This window comes from Gavia stellata, chromosome 12 (assembly GCF_030936135.1).
Source record: "Gavia stellata isolate bGavSte3 chromosome 12, bGavSte3.hap2, whole genome shotgun sequence".
In the NCBI taxonomy this organism is placed as follows: domain Eukaryota; kingdom Metazoa; phylum Chordata; class Aves; order Gaviiformes; family Gaviidae; genus Gavia; species Gavia stellata.
The window spans coordinates 7,897,772-7,917,234 of record NC_082605.1 but is presented as its reverse complement, the minus strand read 5'-3'; the positions used below and the strand labels follow the sequence as shown (position 1 = coordinate 7,917,234).

Here is a 19,463-nt window from a genome sequence, read left to right as displayed (position 1 = left end):
CGCGTACTGATCCAAGAACTTTATATTTGTAATATTCTTTGGAATGAAGCAACTCAGAAACAAGAAAAATACCAGCCCACACATACTCCTGCAAATAAACTAAATAACATCTACACAGAAAAAGCTCAAATTGGAAGTTTTAAATAGTAATAAGAAGTGTCACCATACTGTTTTACCATAGCAAAGACATCCTTACCAGCTGAATCTTCCCACAACCTCTCAATACAGACTATGTGAGGTTGCAGGTTGGCTTCAGCAGGCTCCACATACACATAGTCTCCTACATGGTACATGCTGTTCTTGAAGCTGCAATCCTGGCTGTAGGTCCGATGCAAGCTTGACAGCCCAGCTGATCCAGAAGAATCTTCACTCTTTTCAGCTTCTTATTTCAAGAAGGGAAAAATAGATGTTAGTAACGCCACATTTCCACATTAGCCAAGATTGCTGATACGAATGTCCTCACCCTTTGCTGAGTGCTGAAGTGCCATGTGATACCTGATGCATCCCTCTGTCACTGACTTCAAGCGTGAAGGAAGGGTTTAAGTGTGTTTTGTGCTGCTAGCCTTTCTGCTACTGGTGCTGCTGAAGGTTGGGTTTCCCTTCTTCAGCTGAATTTTATTGAGCCCTCCCAGTGAGTGAAGAGGAACTCAATGACAGCACTGAGCTCAGAAGCCTTCAGAAAGGCAGGTTTTAATTTCTTTGGTATTTTTACCTCTCAAAGGAAGACAGAAAAAGGACATCACAGCTGTTGTCCCCTTATAATATTGAGCCTAGTTGGAGCAACCAGACTTTACTGCTGCTGACATTACTGCTATGTGGGAAGATGAACCATGTTAGAAAGACAATTCAAGGACAAAGAGCTAACAGCTCTGCTCCCATCTGTGGGGAAGAGCAATTAAAGCTTTGTTCATTCCCCTAGACATGCTCCACAATGATTATATGGACAGTAACAGCCAGGAACTGTGAAACACAAAGGCCCTTCACAGTAGGTTTCTTGCCCTACAAAATAGTGCAAGCCCATTCCTCTTCACACTCACAGTAGCCAAGTAAGACACACAAAAGGCTTACTTAAACACCATTTCTTTAGCAGTGTTAAAAGCATGATCATAGACAACACCATCAGCACATCAAGGAACCAGTATTTGTCAAAAAGGAAATGACTAAAATGTCAATTGGAACAGTCATTGCTAAGTTTATTATCAGCAGAAAGCTATAGTAAAAAACTATTTTTTTCTTTTATAATATCCTTGAAATAAGACTACTGGTAGCCCAACATGTTCCGATTAAAGAGTTTACATAAGGTTAGTATCTACCTACATGTCTTTCTTAAAGCCATCTGGCATGGCTGATAAGGATCAAAATAAAATAGAAGACCCTTGGTGGACAACCAGACTATTAAGGTCCTTTCAGTACGCAAAGCTGCGGCAACAGCAAAGCTCACCTCATACGCATAGGTACATTTTTCAATTAATACATTTAAAATTAATGAAAAGAAAGTAGCTACCTCTCTTCTCCTCCTCTCTTTTGAGCTTATCCTCCTCTATTTCTTTGGGCAGCTTTTCCTTCTTTTCCTTTTCTACATCGTTGTGAAGATGCTTGGTGGTATAGCTGAGAGCAGGTGACAGAAGAATCTCTCCATTCTTACAAAGTTCATCTCGAATTTTAATAAAGAACTGCTGAAGTTCGACCGCATCCTCGTAAATCTCTGAATCAGTCCTGTACAAACATACATACAACAGGGCAGAAGCATAGTTTGTGCAGAGTCAAACAGGATCCTAAACACATACCCATCAATCAGCACACTTACTGATAAAACTACACTCTACCAATAGATTTCTGTGCTTACTCATAACAAGCAGCAGCAGACACTGGCAAGTCATGCTCCACCTGCTACTCTGCTGTCAGTTTGTATTATAGTTTACCTAAAACAGTATTTTTGTATATACCAGTCCTGAAAGACTAGAAAAATCAAAAGGTAACTGATTGAGACCAAAACTACTTGCCACTGGACCTCTACAATCTGTTAACTTCTGAAAACTTAATAATATTATTATTTAAAAAACCGACTTATTTTGATTACCCGTACTCTTGTTAGTAGACATTTTAACATCGTTTTTTACCTCCTCTCCTTCAGAGTCAAGATCTCACCTGCACATCCCCAAGTACTCTAATTCTAGTAAAACACTGCAAGAAGTTGCAAGTGTTCATTGTTCTTGCACAATATTACCATAACTCACACAAATGTGATTGCTCCAAAAGAGTAATCCACTAGTCAAGCAGTTAGCGAACAGCTCCTCCTCTTCATTTTGTCAATTTGAAAGTTAGCACAAACCTGGTTTTCATGAGGTGTGCCTTTGGAAGATTAACATCAAAACTACCTCATGACAGAAACCTAACTTTTTCCTTATTTTTAAATGAAAGCATACATCTCACTGAAGACCTGATAGAGCTTTTGAGATTTAGTTTTCTAAACTAAACTTTCCATATCAAGGAAAGCAGAGACCTTAAAAAAACCTCAACCTTTGTCTAACGTTAACATGCAAAACTCACATGATAAGACAAAGGATACCTGAAAAATATGGCTTTGCTCACCTGTTCATTCTCCTTGCCCTCTCCAGCACATCGAACATATTCTCCTGGAACAAGTCCAATCTTCTATAGCGATTATTTTCAACGTTTTTTCGGATAATATCAAAAGTCAGAGGAGGTTTATTTGGGAAGTTGGGATCAATCGCAGGAATCTCAGCTAAGGAGTCGCTGTAGCATCTGCCCTCATCATCCTGGTGGCTCATAACAGATACAAAAAGGTTATGGATAAGTTCCTGAATTAGCAAAGTGACATTGGGCACGTGAGAATCCTCATCTCCTTCTATTTCTCTTCGAGTTTCAAGCAAAACTTTATGCAGGACCAGAGCATCTTTATAAATCAAAGATTCTGGCTCGTTATATGTGCAAGCGTTATTGAACATCATTACAAAGTCCTCTACCATGGAATCAATATCCTGGTATTTATTTGCCATCATATGACTTCTGATCTTTTCCATGTCAACGGGCTTTTTAATGGTTACGTAATAGTCAGGAAGTTCAGACCGAGATGGCAGCCTCAAGAAGATGGCACTCAGCCGCCTGCCTCGTTTGTCTGTGTAATTCTTAACTGCTTCATACACCTCATTCAATTTCTGTTGCATTGGAGTCATGTATTTTGATTTTTTAGGAGAAATGCCACTTTTTCTACCTAAGCAGACAAAAAGGAAAGGAAAAAGAAAAAAATAATTACAAAACCAGAGCTTCCACACTTCTTTGTCCATCTCCTTTCCATTGGACAATTGCTTATTGAAGAACCACTTCATGGTATAAGCAGAAGACTCACAACATGGACCCCATTCCAAGTTGCAGCTCCCTTTATTTTTCATAATTGTATGAATATTTTTTTGAAAATGTTATTTTTCGCAAACACAGAATCATATATTCCTAGGCGGTCCACCTGGTGAAGGTCTCTTCAGACTTAAGCATAGAAAACATCTTTTCCTACCTAATGTTATTAATAATTCCTCTAAATCCCATTTGGTCTTACTAGTTCTACAGGAATTTCTCTCTACAGCCGTTAAAAATCCAGTCATCGCAGGGTTTTTGCTATCACTAAAATCAAGCATTCTAAATATTGTTAGATTCCTTTATGACAGGTTTATGCAAAATTAGAGAGGATTATTACAGGTAAAATGTAAAATTGATAATTCCATGGGAGGCCTTATCAATCAGATTAGCTTTTTGATTAATTCAGGATCTCTGTTACTGCACTGCATAGTCTCTGCCTGTGAATTCTCTACTACCTGTACCTTACCTAAGAGCTGCCCATTTCTATTTTCAAGAGGGCTGTGTACAGTTATTTTCTTAAAGCCTTTCTGTGTAATTTTATCCTTCTCAGTTTACTAACTTCTGAACACATATTAAGGGGACATAAGACTTGAGTGGTAGCAAATCTAGTTTGTAAGGGCAACAGCTCTAGGAACAGACATTGTTGGAAATTTCGCTTCATGGTTTCACTTTTTCATGGTTTTCAATAATTTTCAAAATAAAGCTCACATTTCTTTTATCATTCCATGGAAATCCCAGATGTTTGACCAGGGAAATTAAGATCTTTAGTTGGTTTGAGAAGCACCTTACTTGTAAGCAATCCCAGTAGCACACATTAAGTGTGCTAATGAAGTGTTACTGAGCACATAATGCAGCATCTAACATTTGCATAACACTACATGACTAAACGCCAGTCCTTCCAACCGCTCCTAATTTTTCTTTCTTCATTCTAAATTACTTTTCTTAGAAAACGCTATATGCAACAACTACAGTCTATTATATGCACATATAAACACACCATTGCCGTAATGATTTTGTAAATATAATTCTACTTTGCACGTCAGTGTAAATTTGCAGATCATGTCTTCTATTCTAAAAGGAAGATCTGTTAATCTGTATTGGTGGGTTTTCGTAAGTGTTGAAATGAGACATAGCAATGTACAAGGTTGCCTTACTGAGCTTTAGTTTAGGGGATGCAACATCATCATCTTCAGCTAGGGGTCCCAGTTCTTTCCTTTTTTCTTTAAGGATCTTTTCCAGCATATGGGCATCATTGTATACCTATTAATCAGTAAAGTAATCAAAAAAAAAAACAAAACAAGGTTTACTGTGTTTTGACTAGTTTAGAACTAGCCCCCAAAAAACATTTAAATGATAATTTGAAAAAGCTGAATGCAAAATTAAGTACTTAATTAAAAAGAAGGGCTTATTTCTCAAATGTACACCTTTAATAGACAGGTAAGCAGAACTGATGAACACCATCTAAATCAGGGAGATATAAATCTTGAATAAATTATCCAATTAAGCTGCATTTCTATTCCAAAGACTACAAAACGGCAAGGTGCAGTTGTCTTATCAACTTCCTCATCAAACCATTCTGCTAAGCAATGAAAGACCTCTTGAACTATTGCGATTCTATCAAGGTACACAGGATTAGAACAGTCTTCCTGGGTCTTCAAATGCAACCCCGGTGAACGCAACTTCATCACAAAGTCCTGTACTGTAGCTGATCAAGCTCCTCATTAGAAATAGCTGGAGGTTTCTTACCACCACTCTGTTCCACAACGTCATGCTTGCTGGCTGAGAAACATCACAATACAGAAACACCCTACAATATATTTGTAAGTGAAAAGCATATTCCTTTCAGACTCCTTTTGCTAGACTAAACAAGTCAGGTTTTCTAGTCTGATCTCCCACACTCTCCCACTTCCATGAAAACAAAGCTGGTTTCTTTCCAACTAAGACTCCCTTCTCAGAGGTTCTGAGCTCCAAATCACATGTTGATGAACGTTCACTGTGCAAATACCTTCATGTGATTAACTGAGGATGAATAATGAGCATTTAGTAACCACCTTATTTTTTTAAAACATACTAGGAAACATTCAGCTGACATTCTTTGTAGTGAAGGAACAAGTTTAGCTAACAGGAGATAAGTCTAACCTTCACAAAGGAGCATGTTGCATTTCATGTTTATGCAACTATAGACGAAGACAGAATTCAAAACACCAGCAGAAAGAAAAAGTCACATTTCTATTTTAGTTCAATAAACAATTATCATAAATAATGCAAGTAATAGTCAAAGCTAAACCATCCTAACGTAACTTATATGTCTGCAAAGAAGCAGAGAGGTAAGTGACTGCAGAATCAAAACAGTACCTGGGAGCCTTCCTCATTATAATGCCTTGCATTTCGGAACATGAGCTTCATGTCTTCAATCATGGCTTCTTCCCCTGCGTACTTATCATTGCGGATGTTGTGTTCTATCATTTTCAAGTCCATTGGCTCCAAGATAATTTTATAATAGTCTGGATAGTCTTTTTTGGATGGCTTAACCATAAACAGATCACAGAGCCGTCTGCCTGTGCCCGGTTCTCGAGCTTCCAGAACTGCATTGTATAAGATCTTCATTCGTTGCTTTCGTATATTCTTTTTACTGTTAGGTTAAGAAAAAAAACCAAAAAGGAATAGAATAAAAGTCAGGGGCTCTTTTCTCCACTTCTAACACTAACAGCAAAATGACATTATCCTCTACCATGAGAAAACAACCACAACCACCTAAACACACACACAAAAATTTCAACATTAAGACGGTGTACTAGAAATATAGATCCATTTTCAAATAATGACAGCATCATAACCAGCAGTCTGCTAAATAAACAGGAATCCAACCGTAAGATACAATTTTTTTCTCATTCACCTTAAGTGTTCTACAGAATAAAATAAATAACTAGTTTTCAAAAGTGCAAAGGTCAAAAGGAGCTCTAAGCATTTTCTAACTGCAGAGAAAACAGGTCAGGACTAAGCATCTGAATCCAAGACCTCAAGATCTAGTGCAAACAGGGAAACCCCCCTCAGCCAGTATCTTCATGACTACCTCTGCTGAATACAGAATATCAAAGACTTGAGCTATTTATCTCAGAGTAATTCTGTATCTTCTCCAGTACCAGATACAAGAAAAATAAGGACATCAAGAATGTAACAGAAAGAAGGGTCTGAATTGCTTAAATATCTGTTGACCACAGTCAAATGAAATTACAAGTCAATAAAGCTCACCAAAACTGCAAACCCAGGTAGAAAACGGCCACATACAGGCTATCACCACAAACTTGAGAGTCATCCTATGTGTAGCTGTTGTGGTTATCTCATGAAATCTGACAGCACAACCAAGACACAGCTTATCAGGAAAACAGTTATGCGTGGCTCCCTGTACATATACCACATGATCTATAGGCAACTCAGGTAAGGGAGAGGAAAGCTTATGTTAATGAAGTATAATCTCAGCTCAGATACCATGGCACTCTTAGAAATGCACTCTCTACAAAGCACTTTTAAACTAGCTTCCAATTGCAGTCTCTCTAAGACTTACAGGTAGTCATAACTCTGACTATATTATCTGTAAAGACAACAACAACTATCTTCACTTGCAGAATGTGCAAAACATCACCGTACAACTTGCTAGAAACCAAACTGCATCACAGATTTTCCATCATCTGGATCTTTTCCTCCTACATTTAAAATATATCTAATTCAGCACAGCCTTGTGCCTCAGATATCTCTTGCTTCTTGGTGAGGTCAGCAAAATAACTAATGAAAATTAATGTCACAACATGTGAGAAAATTCAAATGGTATCTTCCATACGTTAAAAACTTTTTTCTTCATTATCTTCACTGCCAGAAACTGTTAGATAGTGGTTCACACTAGCAGATGAGCAATGCAGAACAGAGACATGCTTCCAAATTCCACATTTTAACATGTTTCTAAGTTGTAACATTTAGTTAAATGAAATTAGGTAAAGCAAAACCAAAGCAGAAACAGTAAAAGGCCTGCCAATACTCAAGATTCAGGTCATGCATCTGATAGATAAAAAGGGACATTCAAACAACTTTCTTCTGTGTCACTATTATTTTCCCAATGGGATGAATTTTGCCTGGGTTATTAGTTTCCTTTCTCAGCAACATTTTGGAATTCTTCTCAGCGCTTCACTTCTGCTATCAGCAGCATTTACAATCTTCTTTTACTTCCCCTCATTCAGCAAGTGAAACTGATAAAAAGTATTGAACTGACAACATCAAAAGCATTTTCAGGTTCTCTTCAGGCATGAAGAAAAATAAAATCATTTTGGTTTCCCTTACTTATGAACACAACTTTTTCTCTTTTACTGTTCTTAGATGACAAGGCCTGACAGATTTTTTTTCCTTTTAAGCATTTCAGTACTCTCTTGCACAAGGTGATCAAAAGCAACATAGGGTTAAAAGGACACTGATGGCAGTTTGACTTGCTTGATTAGGTTAGTAGTTCTCTTTGAAGCTGAAGATCACAAAACTAGCAATTTTTGCAATTTATCCCTTCCTGATCTTCATTTGGTACCGTGGTCTGTCTTACCATTCTGTTACTTCTCTTCTTCCTAGCATTCCTAGACTGTACCACCTCCTAAATCCATGTTAACATTTTCTGTCTGCAGATTTTTTATGAGTTTATATTGTTGCACTTACTGATTGCTCTTAAGTAAATCTTTGCTGATGCTCTATTTCATTCCCCCACAACTGCTGTCACTTTGACAAAACAAAGAACTAAAAATAACAGAATCTGAAGGTCATAAGCAACACCAAAGAAAGATGCTGAACTACAGTTTTACACTGTCAGTTGCTACTATTGCAATAATATTATCAGAATTTGGAACTTATTTCAAATGATACCACAAGGCAGACTAGAGAAACTATCACTTGTTGGCGTGAAATACATCACTAATATTAATTACACAACAGCTATCATTGTTAAAGAATACTTTCCATAAACCATCATTATTGCTCACTAAAAGAGTATATTTTAAATACTTGTGAATTTTGTTTATGTTACAGTATCCAGAATAATCAACCTATTACACTCAGTTTATCTATTTGTTTTGACCCTCTTCGGCCCAGCCACTGACAGGTAAGTAACCAAAGAGTGCAAATTCAGAAGGAAGAGAGAAGTAGTCCTCTAACATTAATGATGCAAACTCCTCAAGCAGAGTTCAGGTCATGGAAAATGAAAATATTTATGCCAGGAGACTTCACCAAATAAAAATATTTGTAGAGTAATACTATAAACATTCAAAAAATTAATTCAACTATAGTGCTAAATTTAATTATATTCTGAAATTGCTACCCAAACTACATACATAGTCACATATCAGAGAAGTAGTAGAAAAGCAGCAGTAATTGCTAAAAACTGGTGAAGACAGTCCACACACCAGGCTAAAAAAAAAAAAAACAAACAAAACCACAAACAACCCACAAATAAAAATCCTGAAATCCACTGACAAAATTACCTAATTCAGTGCAACTACATTGTCCATGCCACTTACTGAACTCAAATTGACAACTGCCAACTAATAGGCCGAAAAAGGAAAATAAAGTCAGCAAATAGTTTTGAATTAATTAGAACACCTAATGAGGTTAAGTTTCAGAACTACAAATCCTTACACAAATGATAAAAACCATGGCTCAATATTCTCTTTAAAAATAAAAGATGTAGCAATGTCATGATCTGCAGGAACTACAGAAGTGCATACCTTTTCCTTTTTGAGCTTCCAGTATCAGAAGTAGCAGAAGAAATCATACTGTCCCCATCCTCAATGTCATCTCTCCTAGCAAGCTCCTTCTTCTTTGCCTGAAAAAGGAAGAAATCCTGAAGCCAAACTCACTGCTGGACATTTCCAGAACAATATTAAACATCAGAACACATCACATGCACAAAGATGCAACTATGGGTTTTGAGACTAAACCACCAAAGTATTTCCAGTGGTTTATTCAATAAAAGTTGGCTGACATAAAATAGCAGCATAATCCTTTTTAACTGTCAGAAAAATTTTTGAGGAAACAATTTGAAAACGATGCCATTTCAGACTGCAGGACTTAGCTGGAACACTTCATGAACTTTGAAGTGGAGGTTTAGCATCCTCCAGTTACCTGCAAAGCCTAAAAAAACTCCACATCAATTTTCTCACAACTTGATTGGGTTAAGAGTCATAGCAAGGAATAAAAGTGACCAAAAGAAATCACAGAAAGCAGCAAATGTGCTGAAGAAAAATCACCCTGTGGTGCTCTTCCCCCTAAGCAAGAAAATACTACTGCAAATACAGGTCTAGTTAAAAATTATTTAGGAAGAATATTCATTGGGGAAATAAATTCACGTGTGAAGTTATATCCTTTTGATTGTTCTACTCTACATACCTGCATAACCTGCTGCATCTTCAGTACTCTTTTATAGATGGCAGAATTTGGAACGTTGTAGCGCTTGGCATTTTCAAACATCAAGTTCAGATCAGCCTCCAACTGATCTAAAGTTTCATATTCATGGTTCTTCAGTTTGGTTCTGCAAAAGAGTGGAATATCTGATTGGTATTTCTCAAGTTACACATTGCAAAACAGTTCTTTAACATCTTCATTTTCACAATAAATCAATATCCGAAGAGCTCTAATTACAGCAATGTGTTTTCTTTTTCTGATGATGCAGTAGCATCTTCCAATGGTAGCTATATTAGGCAAACATATCTCCTCTTAAAGAATGATTTTAATAATTCTGAAAGCTGGCCTCTTGAAAGTTGTGCAGACTGAAGCCCTGTTTTCATACTCGGATGAGATGTTGCACAGATGAGGCAGAAGCACAACCTGCTGAGACTACTCCAGTATGCCTCAGCTATGACCTGTAGGGCTTCGGTATGATGTCAATGTGATGGGTTAGCTCCGCACAGCCACAAACGCAGCCTTCCCTACACAACATAAATTCCACTCATCTTCAGTGAGAAACAAAAGTGCCTGACACCTCTCATACCAATCCCCTCCAATTTTCGCTTTCTCTTGAAACCACCTGGTTGTTACCCGTAGAAGTGTGCTTCACATGAAAACGGTTAGAAAAGGACTAATGTAAGAAAAAAAAAAAAGTCATTTTTCATACGCTAAACAGATGAATCAGTGCACTTAGTTTGCCAATAACTTGATGTATTTTCTCGTATTTCCTTGCACAAGTGGTGAAAGTTTTAGCCAAATTTTTTAAAGATTTCAACACCTCATTAAACACAACAGAAAATTGTAATCTACAACAACAAAAAACCCAAACCCTATCACAACTGCAAAACACAGTCATCCTCCTTCACACCTCCTTCCTGACCTGTTTGCCTGTCACATCCACCGGTTACGCACCACATTTAACCCGCTCACCACCTTTAAACCTAGTCTGGTTTCTACAGCACCTAGCTGAATGCGAACCTGCCTGATGGAGCATAAGCACTACCACAAAATAAATATATTATCTTTTAGTTCCAAACCTTACCTGCCAACATGACCTTACAGCTGAACCAGCAAAGAGTAACAATGTTCAACTTGCATTAAACAGGACTCTTCACTGGTCAGCCAAGGATGAGGAAGTCATGGTTGGATTAAACGTGGCACAGAGCTGCAACTGCTAGAAAAACTACTGAGAAGTGCACATGTGCCTATAAAGCTGTTGTGATGGAAATACATTTTGCAGGAAACATCTAGCTAACATCATATTGCCCAGATGGCAGCTGCACGCGCCTTACTGAAATGTAGCATATTTCTTCTTCATTTCTTTCAGATCTGAAAAACTAGTATGTCTTCAACAACTATCAGAAAAGCAAAAAACAATTTTGGACAAATATCCTAAATATAAGATGTGGAGAAAATTACTTGTTGCCATTGTCATTTAAAATGAACCATTTTAGGTCATGTATCTTTTTTAAGACATCAGTAACTTGCAAACCTTTATGCATTATTTTTTAGATTCTTTTTAATATTTCCAACCAAAGCAACAGGTAATCGAAAAGTTTTCCTGTCAGCTTCACTCATTTCTGCCATTCCAAAAAAAGGAGAGTTACCAATATAATTTTTATTAGATTAGTAAAAAATACAAATAACAATAATAATAATTAAAAAAACCGTACACACCCCCACCCCCAAAAGCAAAACAGCTTGGGTACCAATTAAATTGCCATAATGAAAAGGCAAAGTCAGCCTCCGTTTCTACCTTGTAGAACTCCAGCAACAATTATTTGCATATGTAAAGGAATATGTGACTGGTATTAAAAAAGTCAAAAACAAAATAAAAAGCCCATTAAATCCAGGATTATTTTGCCCTAAACCACTAGCATATGATGCATATGCTCATAAATATAGAGGATGTAAACACTGAGTCTATTTCATGCCCTTGCCACTGCCTGGTAACAAACACTACAGGTCACCTTACATCTTATCCAGCTAATCTGAACACTATCTGGTACAGAAAGTCAAATCTATAGAGTAAAAGTGTATGTAATTAATTCTTGTAGACCAACAAAAATATTGACAAGCAATTACAGGACTTCAGTACACAAGCACTTGTTACAAAAGCTAACATATCATTAAGAGAGTACTCAGAAAAACAGAATAGAAAGGCTTAAAAAACTTGCATCAAAAAACCCAACTAATAAGCTCATATTTATCAAAAACATCAAAAGTGAGTTTTAATTTTTTCAAAACAGAATTATTTAAGAACATTCTAATTTGTCAAGGCACATAGGGTAACTAAGTGTGTGAACAAGCAGTAATTTCCTTGTTTAGTGATGTTATTACAAATATTTATAAAATACATTCAAACTTTCAAAGGATTAATGGAAAACAAATATAGTATCTAAAGGCAGTTGTGCATCTTAGAAAAAGGTACCCAAGTCAGCTAAACTACTTTAGAGATTAAGAACATAATAAAATTCAAAAAGCAAGTCCTGTGTAGAAATCAATTAAGGAGCAGCATGGGACAGAAATGCTGACCAACAGACTTTTTTCTCCCCTTGTATGTAGATGGCATCAGCATAATTTGTTTCCAAGTGACAACTCATACTGACCAATTTGCAGAATTAGACTCTAACTAAGGATCTAATAAAGTGAAGACCACCACAACTGCCTTAGATTTGAATATTAAATACTGAAGACAAATGTCTAAAATGTCTCAATGCTTTTTACTGATAAAGATAACTGCTAGAGGACAAGGAATCATGCTTCAGAAATCATAACCACCAAGCTGGGATCAAGTCCTCTCACAATCTGCTCTGCAGTTCATCCTCTTGCAAGTAAGCAAGTGTGCATGCAACATTCCTGCTTTCCAACTGTTGGCTCAAATTTTGCTTAAATATTAGTTGCATGTAGTTTACAAACATTCTTGTGCAACTCTGGCATATTTGCTTTCTTCCAGAGAACTAAAACAAGCTTTGAGAGACAGGACAGCAAGAAGAATAAAAACTGTAAAAGTTTCTAGTCTTCCAATTAATATAATAAATTACAATTACAGAATTGCAAGTTCATATTTTGATCGTTGCTGCATGAGGTCTGGGTTCCGATTTCTGAAAGAGTAATCCAGAGGACTACATCTAAATTGAAGTACCACTTCTTCAATTCAAATTGCTTCTCCCTACTATCACTTTGTACTACTCCTCTTTATTCGGAGTTGTTCTGTACCCAACTTAGAAATTCATTAATGTCAGCATAGGGGTGGGGGGAAGGAAAAAAAAAAAAGTGCAATGGTCTAGGATTACACTGACTAAAAAACTCAATGACCATCCTTCTGAGATATTAAAGCCAACAGACAACTCTATATCCTTATCACATACGAGTTCAGAATCTATGAAGTAACACTGTCAGCATGATACTACAAATCAAATTTAATTATTAGTAACATACCTTGATCCTGCTTAATCGAATTCTGATAAAACTGGCACCTAAACATACGAAGTCATAAAAGGGGGAATTTGTCATATCCTCTGATGCAGAACAAATTCAAAGCAAGCTGCAGGCAGAACAAGCAAGGCAATAGTGTTTCCTAGGGAATATATCCTGCCTGCAACCATTTTCTTTTTACAAAAAGAGAATTCTAAATTGTTCCCTTACGATTTCACGATATGGTAAAAGAAACTGGTGATTCTTCATATCAGCAGATCCCAAGTCACTTGACACGTAACAGATCCGGGACTTGCTTTACCTCTCCTCCCAGAGGCAGAAAGGTAGCTCATGCAGACCCCAGAACACCACTATCATATGCTTCATCTAAAAATATACCACTTACTCCGCGTAGCCTTGGTATCCCACACTAGCTTCATCTGTGTGTATTTAGGCAGTGACCTACGCACATTACAAAGCAACAGTCTAACCCTGAAGCACCAAAAAGCAGAAAAAAAAACCAGTAGTTGCCATTAGTCTTAAATATACCATTATATGTGCACTGATTCTCTGCTCTCTTATGACCCTGTAGAAATAAAATCTTTAAGCTGATTGAGAAGGTGAAGACATTAGTAGCTCACAAGTGAAGAAGAGCAGCTTAATTACATTTTACTCCTTTAAATGTTAACCTACAGCCAGAAGACAAAAGGAAACATTGTCTTAAAAAGGGAGGATAAGCTATCATCCAAACTATCTCACCAGGAAATAAAATCTTGCTTCTATCAGCATTTGTTTATCCACAACCAAATAAGCAAGATGCAGCCCATCTGATTTTGAGCAAACAACCTACACTCACAGTTGAATTCATGAAAGGCCTGACAACAGAAGTAAAAATCAAGACTTAGCCCATATGGTTTGGAAAGATAAACAACTTCCATCTATACATATAAAGAATGAAAAATGCACAGGCACAAAAGTAATCTTGATCTAGTCTGCAAATAACCCCCTACCTCTTCAATGCACTTGCTGTCAGCAAACAATGAGATGATTAATTAAGAAGGTTATTGACAGAAGCACTTTGAACAGATTTATACTCAAACTCAGCAGAACTCAAGTATAGTACCTTTTCTGGATTTATAGTATGAAATGCAGTTTCACAATAAATTTAAAAAACTAACATCTCACGAATCTTGGAAGGAAAGAATTTTATACACATCAATTTATTTTGCAAAGCGAGGCTAAAACTAACAAATCCATGGCTCTATTCAACAGCAAGTCACTGACAACATACTACAAACTGAACTTTATACACATGAAACGAAATTTCTATTAAATGATTGATGGTGATACAACTGTACCCAAAAGTATTAGCAAAACTTGGAAGAATATCCTTTTAAACATAATGACCTCTGCAAAATGAGGAAAAAAAATAGTTTAAAATGGAGGTTACAGTTTCATAAGGCCACTAAGCCCAAAACAACACTGGCATGACATTTAATTTGGTCAAAATCAGAATAGTAATTAAAAAAACATACAGTAAGCTGGCACTCAACTCCTTAAAAGGTCTATTGGAAACTCTTCAACCCTTCCAGGTGCAGTATCTGAAAGAACTGAATAACAGCGAGATACTCTCTCCACATAATCAGAAGATCCATCTTATTAGTCACACACAATGGCTAAAAAATTCCAAGGAAAAAAACACTATTCAAACACATGGCTAAAAACAGTTACCATGTAACTTCTTTTCTCTTGTTCTGAAACTGTGAAATCCAAAGGCTAGTCCAGCCTCTTTGGGGAAAAAACTCTGTAACAAAGAATGCATGCAATAAAGGCATTTGACAAATGCCCTACTGAGTAATGAAATAATCTTTTTATAAAGTACATCCAGAACCTTGTTTACTTGAACCTATGATTTTATAAAGGCCATACATATGATATGCACTGGAAGTACTTGCTAAGGTAGGAAAATTGGTTATACCTACAGAAGATTTTAAAACTGTACAACATTCAACAAATATTAAATCATATTAAGTGAAAAAAAGGAATGAAAGAACTGCTAAATCTCAGATAAAGTGAAAATTTACAAGGTATTCTAAATATTACAGAGACATCATTTTCTCTGCAGAGCATATTTCCCAATTGGCTCATTCATAAATTAAGCAAACTATAAGACAATGACATATTATTTTTCCAAAGTCAATGTAATAATAAAATATTAATGTAAATTTTATTTTTTTTAATTAAGAACTTAATTTGTATTGGGCTTAAGCTGTTATTTTTTTTAAAAAAAATGTTGTCTATAAACTATTCAGGCTTTAACCCAGACAGCAGTCTCCATTATTTCAAGATAAGTTCCATTCCCTTATTTGCCGTATTACTAGAAGTGGTTAAATTATAAGGCAAAATATGCTTGACCGGACCATATTTACTATAAGGTCAACTCAAATAACTAATGATTAATCCAAAGGCAACAAGAGCCACCACAAATCTCGCAGTTTCAGAAGAACCTTGACACATCCCAGTGCAGCGAAATGGAAAGTTTAGATTCCTGTGTTGCAGACAATTGTTCAACAGGATGTATGTTCATAAGAAAAATGCATTTCAAATCCTCAAGTAGTAGACATCACACAAACCCAACCGTGTTTTACGCTAGATCCATGCACTTTTTTAAACCTCAACTACAACCCTAGCCTCCTGGAGCAGAAGACAGTGGAGCGTGCCAATGAAGATACAGATTTCAGTGCCTGTGCACCCACACCACTCTCACATGTGTATTAGGAGAGAAGTCCTGCCAGGGAATTCCCTGGAGCACTTCCCTCCTCTGGTGTAGAAAAGCCTGACCCACTTGCCTTAGGGATCATACTTACTAACGCTGTAAAATTTAATAAAGAACACAGTTCTTTTAAGTATGCCAGGATCTAGCACTTACGTACCAGTAACTGAACACATTCTCCTGCATTATCTCCCCAACTATTCCTCTGGTCATTCATAATTACAGAATGATTTTTCACCAGCAATGTTGAGTTTGCAAAATAACCTCCGCACCATGCACTTTTACCACACCTGAAAGTCACAGCCTTCACAGTGTCTGAAAGTCACAGCCTTCACAGTGTCTGAAAGTCACAGCCTTCACAGTGTCTGAAAGTCACAGCCTTCACAGTGTCATGCCTTCCTTTTCAAACAGGATATTCTTGTTCTACAGCTCTGAGTTTTGTCCTGTTTGAGGCTGGGGGGGTGTCTCATCAGTGTGTGTATGAACACCTGGTGGGAGGGAATGAAGATGAAATTTCATCTGAACACGAAAAAAAGGAAAAAAACACTTTTTTTTTTTTCTTTAAAACTGTGAGAGTGGTCAAACACTGGCACTGGTTGCCCAGGGAGGTTATGGAGTCTCCATCTGTGGAGATATTCAAAACCCAACTGGATATAGTCCTGGGCAACTGGCTCTGGGTGACCCTGCTTGAGACAGGGGTTGGACTGGATGGTCTCCCTTCCAATCTCAACTATTCTGTGATTCTATAAAGAGCAAGTCAGGAGGAAACTAGCAGAAAACTAAAGCCATCAGCAGGATTACCTCCCACATCCAGGCACAGCCTGGGATCAGCACTCAGATCAAATGACTGAGGTTCATAACGCTCAGAGTGATTGAGAGGCTGGGATAGGTATAATGTACATCTCATTAAAACAAAACATACCCATACTCTCCCTCTAGACATTGTATATTATCTTGTAAGGATTTTCCTGCATTTAACACACACAAACTCCTGAAATATATGACTAGCTGTAAAATTTGCAACGTCCACACATTTCACAGTTTACTCTGGCAGGAGAGCCTAGCTAGCCAGATGCCAAAGCAAAACAGATGAGACAGGAACGCCAGGCTTTACTCCAAGACCTTCAGCTTTTCACTAGGACAATTAACTTCACTGTCCTCATCTGTGAACAGAAAATATGCTCTTTATAGGTACACCTCAAAAAAACCCAAAAGCACAAAACACAAAAAACCCCACCAACAACAACTAAAATAAAAACCACAAAAAAACTCCACAAAAAACTCCACCCCTAATGAGCGGCAGTTTTGAATACCTAACGACATATTTGCACTATCAGTAAAACCATGCTAGCTTCACTTTTCCCTAAAGCACATCAGTTAAGTACACATATGCATGACTTCAAGGACTTTTAAGTATAGTAAGAAGTGAAGATTATGTGGTAATTTAAAGAACAGTTAAATTTCAGAATTTGCTAAAAGAAGTTGGACTATTATAAATACTGTACATTAACTTGTGAGCTACAAACGCTATTTCTAAAAAGACTGTCCCTTTTTATTTTCTAAGCTCTCAGGCAATAAATAATTTTTTTCTACAGCTCTTCATATGTTTGCATGCAATTTCTTTACTGCTCATATAGCCAGGTGCACCTTGCCTATACTGGAAGGAAAGCAGAAACGCAGCTCTTCCCTATGGCAAATTATTTGTTCTGTAACTGATATCAAGTATATTTTCAATGGAAAGTCTCTCCCAGTTAAATCTGTTTATACATAATTTGAGCCGATACTCTTTGGTACATTCAGACAAAAAGCTCCCTGACAACTGTCAATGAATTTTCTCAATTTCACCTTTTTTTTTTCCCCATCAAGTACATTTTGTGCTTTGCTCAAGACAAGACACTTTCTTTGCCAAGCCACAGCTATACTAAGACATAAGAAAAAATGCTTTAAAACCACTGATGGATAGATAACCAGTGTGGCAGCTCCATATTTGTTCCCCAGCACACACAAAACACCATCTGACAGGTTAAAAAAAAAAAAAAGCTTTGTTACTTTCTGATTTAACAAAGACACTGCTTATTCAACAATTATACCAAGTCTTGAAGATTATATTCTGGTATAACTAAAATTTACAGACCTGTGTATTAGAGTGGATTACAAACACATGAACAGTGTTAGGGTCCAGTCCTCACTCACTAAAGCTGGAGGACCAGCACTCCTGCAGTGTAGCTCAGGCAGGGACTGGAGCCCCGGGGGCCACTGGGCTGGAGGCCAGGGCCACCGGAGGCTAGTCAGTGCCATTAAGGTCTATTAATGCACTCAGGGCCCTGACATACATCCATCATATGAGCTTATCTTGCACCGCTAAAGAAAGATATTGCTCACTTTTTTTTACTCAGGTTTTTAATCCAACAACTGCAGTCTGGCAGTTGATGAATCTTCTTTCATAGCTCACAGATTTATAAATGGTGTACTGCTTTGGTACTTCAGTCCAGACTAGCTACATCGTGAATGAAAATTATTATTCTCCATAGTTATACTGTGACCTAGACAAAAGGAATGTAATTGCAACTATCTTTCTACAATTCACATTATTGAAGACTATTAAAAAACATGGCAGTAAGAGGTAACCAAGCCATCAGGGTCAAGGAAAGAGAGTAACAGGGAGTTCTGCAGAAGCTTTCATCTCTGCTGCCCACCTAGCCTTCAGAATTATTGACATGGCAACCTTTTAGGCGCATTACAAACAAAACTGCATGGAAAATAAACCCAATGGCAGCCATCTATCAAAGATGATCAAAAGACTGATGCAGACTGACTTGAAAGAAGAAGCAACCAAATAGAGAAGAAAGATGGTATACACTGCATTAGGTGTGAACAACTTGACCAGAAGATAGGATTCTGGAAATAAAAGGAACCCTCAAATAGTTTCCCACCAGATGTAGTTTGCATTCTGTTTTCTTACCTGATCTGCTGCAATGAAATAGGCGCTTTAATTTGCTGATAATAATCAGGATACTTTTTCTTGGAGGGCAAGTGGAAAAAGGGTTCAGATATGAGCTGGCCCTGATTATTTCGGCAACTTCTAACTGTGTCATAAAGCTGATAAAGAGGATTAGAAGTGTCCATGAAGGAAGTAATGCTCTCTGCTTCAGATTCTCCTTCTTCATAACGGGCAGCAGCTGCACAGAGAGAAAGGAAAAATGGGAAACTCAGCAGGACAACTCAGAGTGGGTTTTTTGGTTGACTTGTTAAATGGATAAAGATCTAAACCAGAAGAAAAGGCAGTTCCTCAAACGAGGGTGTTCAGCCACTCTCTGGCAGTCAGATTCATACCTCAGAAAAGGACACCACAAATATATTTTATGAGCCTCAAGCTGACAAAAAAAGCACTTTATCTAGGTATTGCAATCCCTCTTATCAGATGAGA

At 37.2% G+C, this 19,463-nt stretch overlaps 1 protein-coding gene across 12 annotated transcripts in view; it reads right to left on the bottom strand.

Moving 5' to 3' along the window:
• PBRM1 (polybromo 1) overlaps positions 1–19,463 on the bottom strand; it is a 62,512-nt gene that overhangs the window by 25,726 nt on the left and 17,323 nt on the right. For 9 of the 12 annotated variants that reach the window (XM_059823088.1, XM_059823092.1, XM_059823090.1 and 6 more), the window contains 8 exons: positions 18,999–19,215; positions 9,790–9,931; positions 9,129–9,226; positions 5,731–6,007; positions 4,530–4,635; positions 2,593–3,235; positions 1,505–1,716; positions 197–382 (listed from right to left, as the gene is read on the bottom strand). In XM_059823088.1, coding sequence (XP_059679071.1) covers positions 197–382; positions 1,505–1,716; positions 2,593–3,235; positions 4,530–4,635; positions 5,731–6,007; positions 9,129–9,226; positions 9,790–9,931; positions 18,999–19,215 — 1,881 coding nt within the window. Of the gene's footprint in view, positions 1–188; positions 383–1,504; positions 1,717–2,592; positions 3,236–4,529; positions 4,636–5,730; positions 6,008–9,128; positions 9,227–9,789; positions 9,932–18,998; positions 19,216–19,463 lie in introns of all 12 variants that reach the window. The other 3 variants (XM_059823098.1, XM_059823094.1, XM_059823093.1) reach the window with 2 other exon arrangements.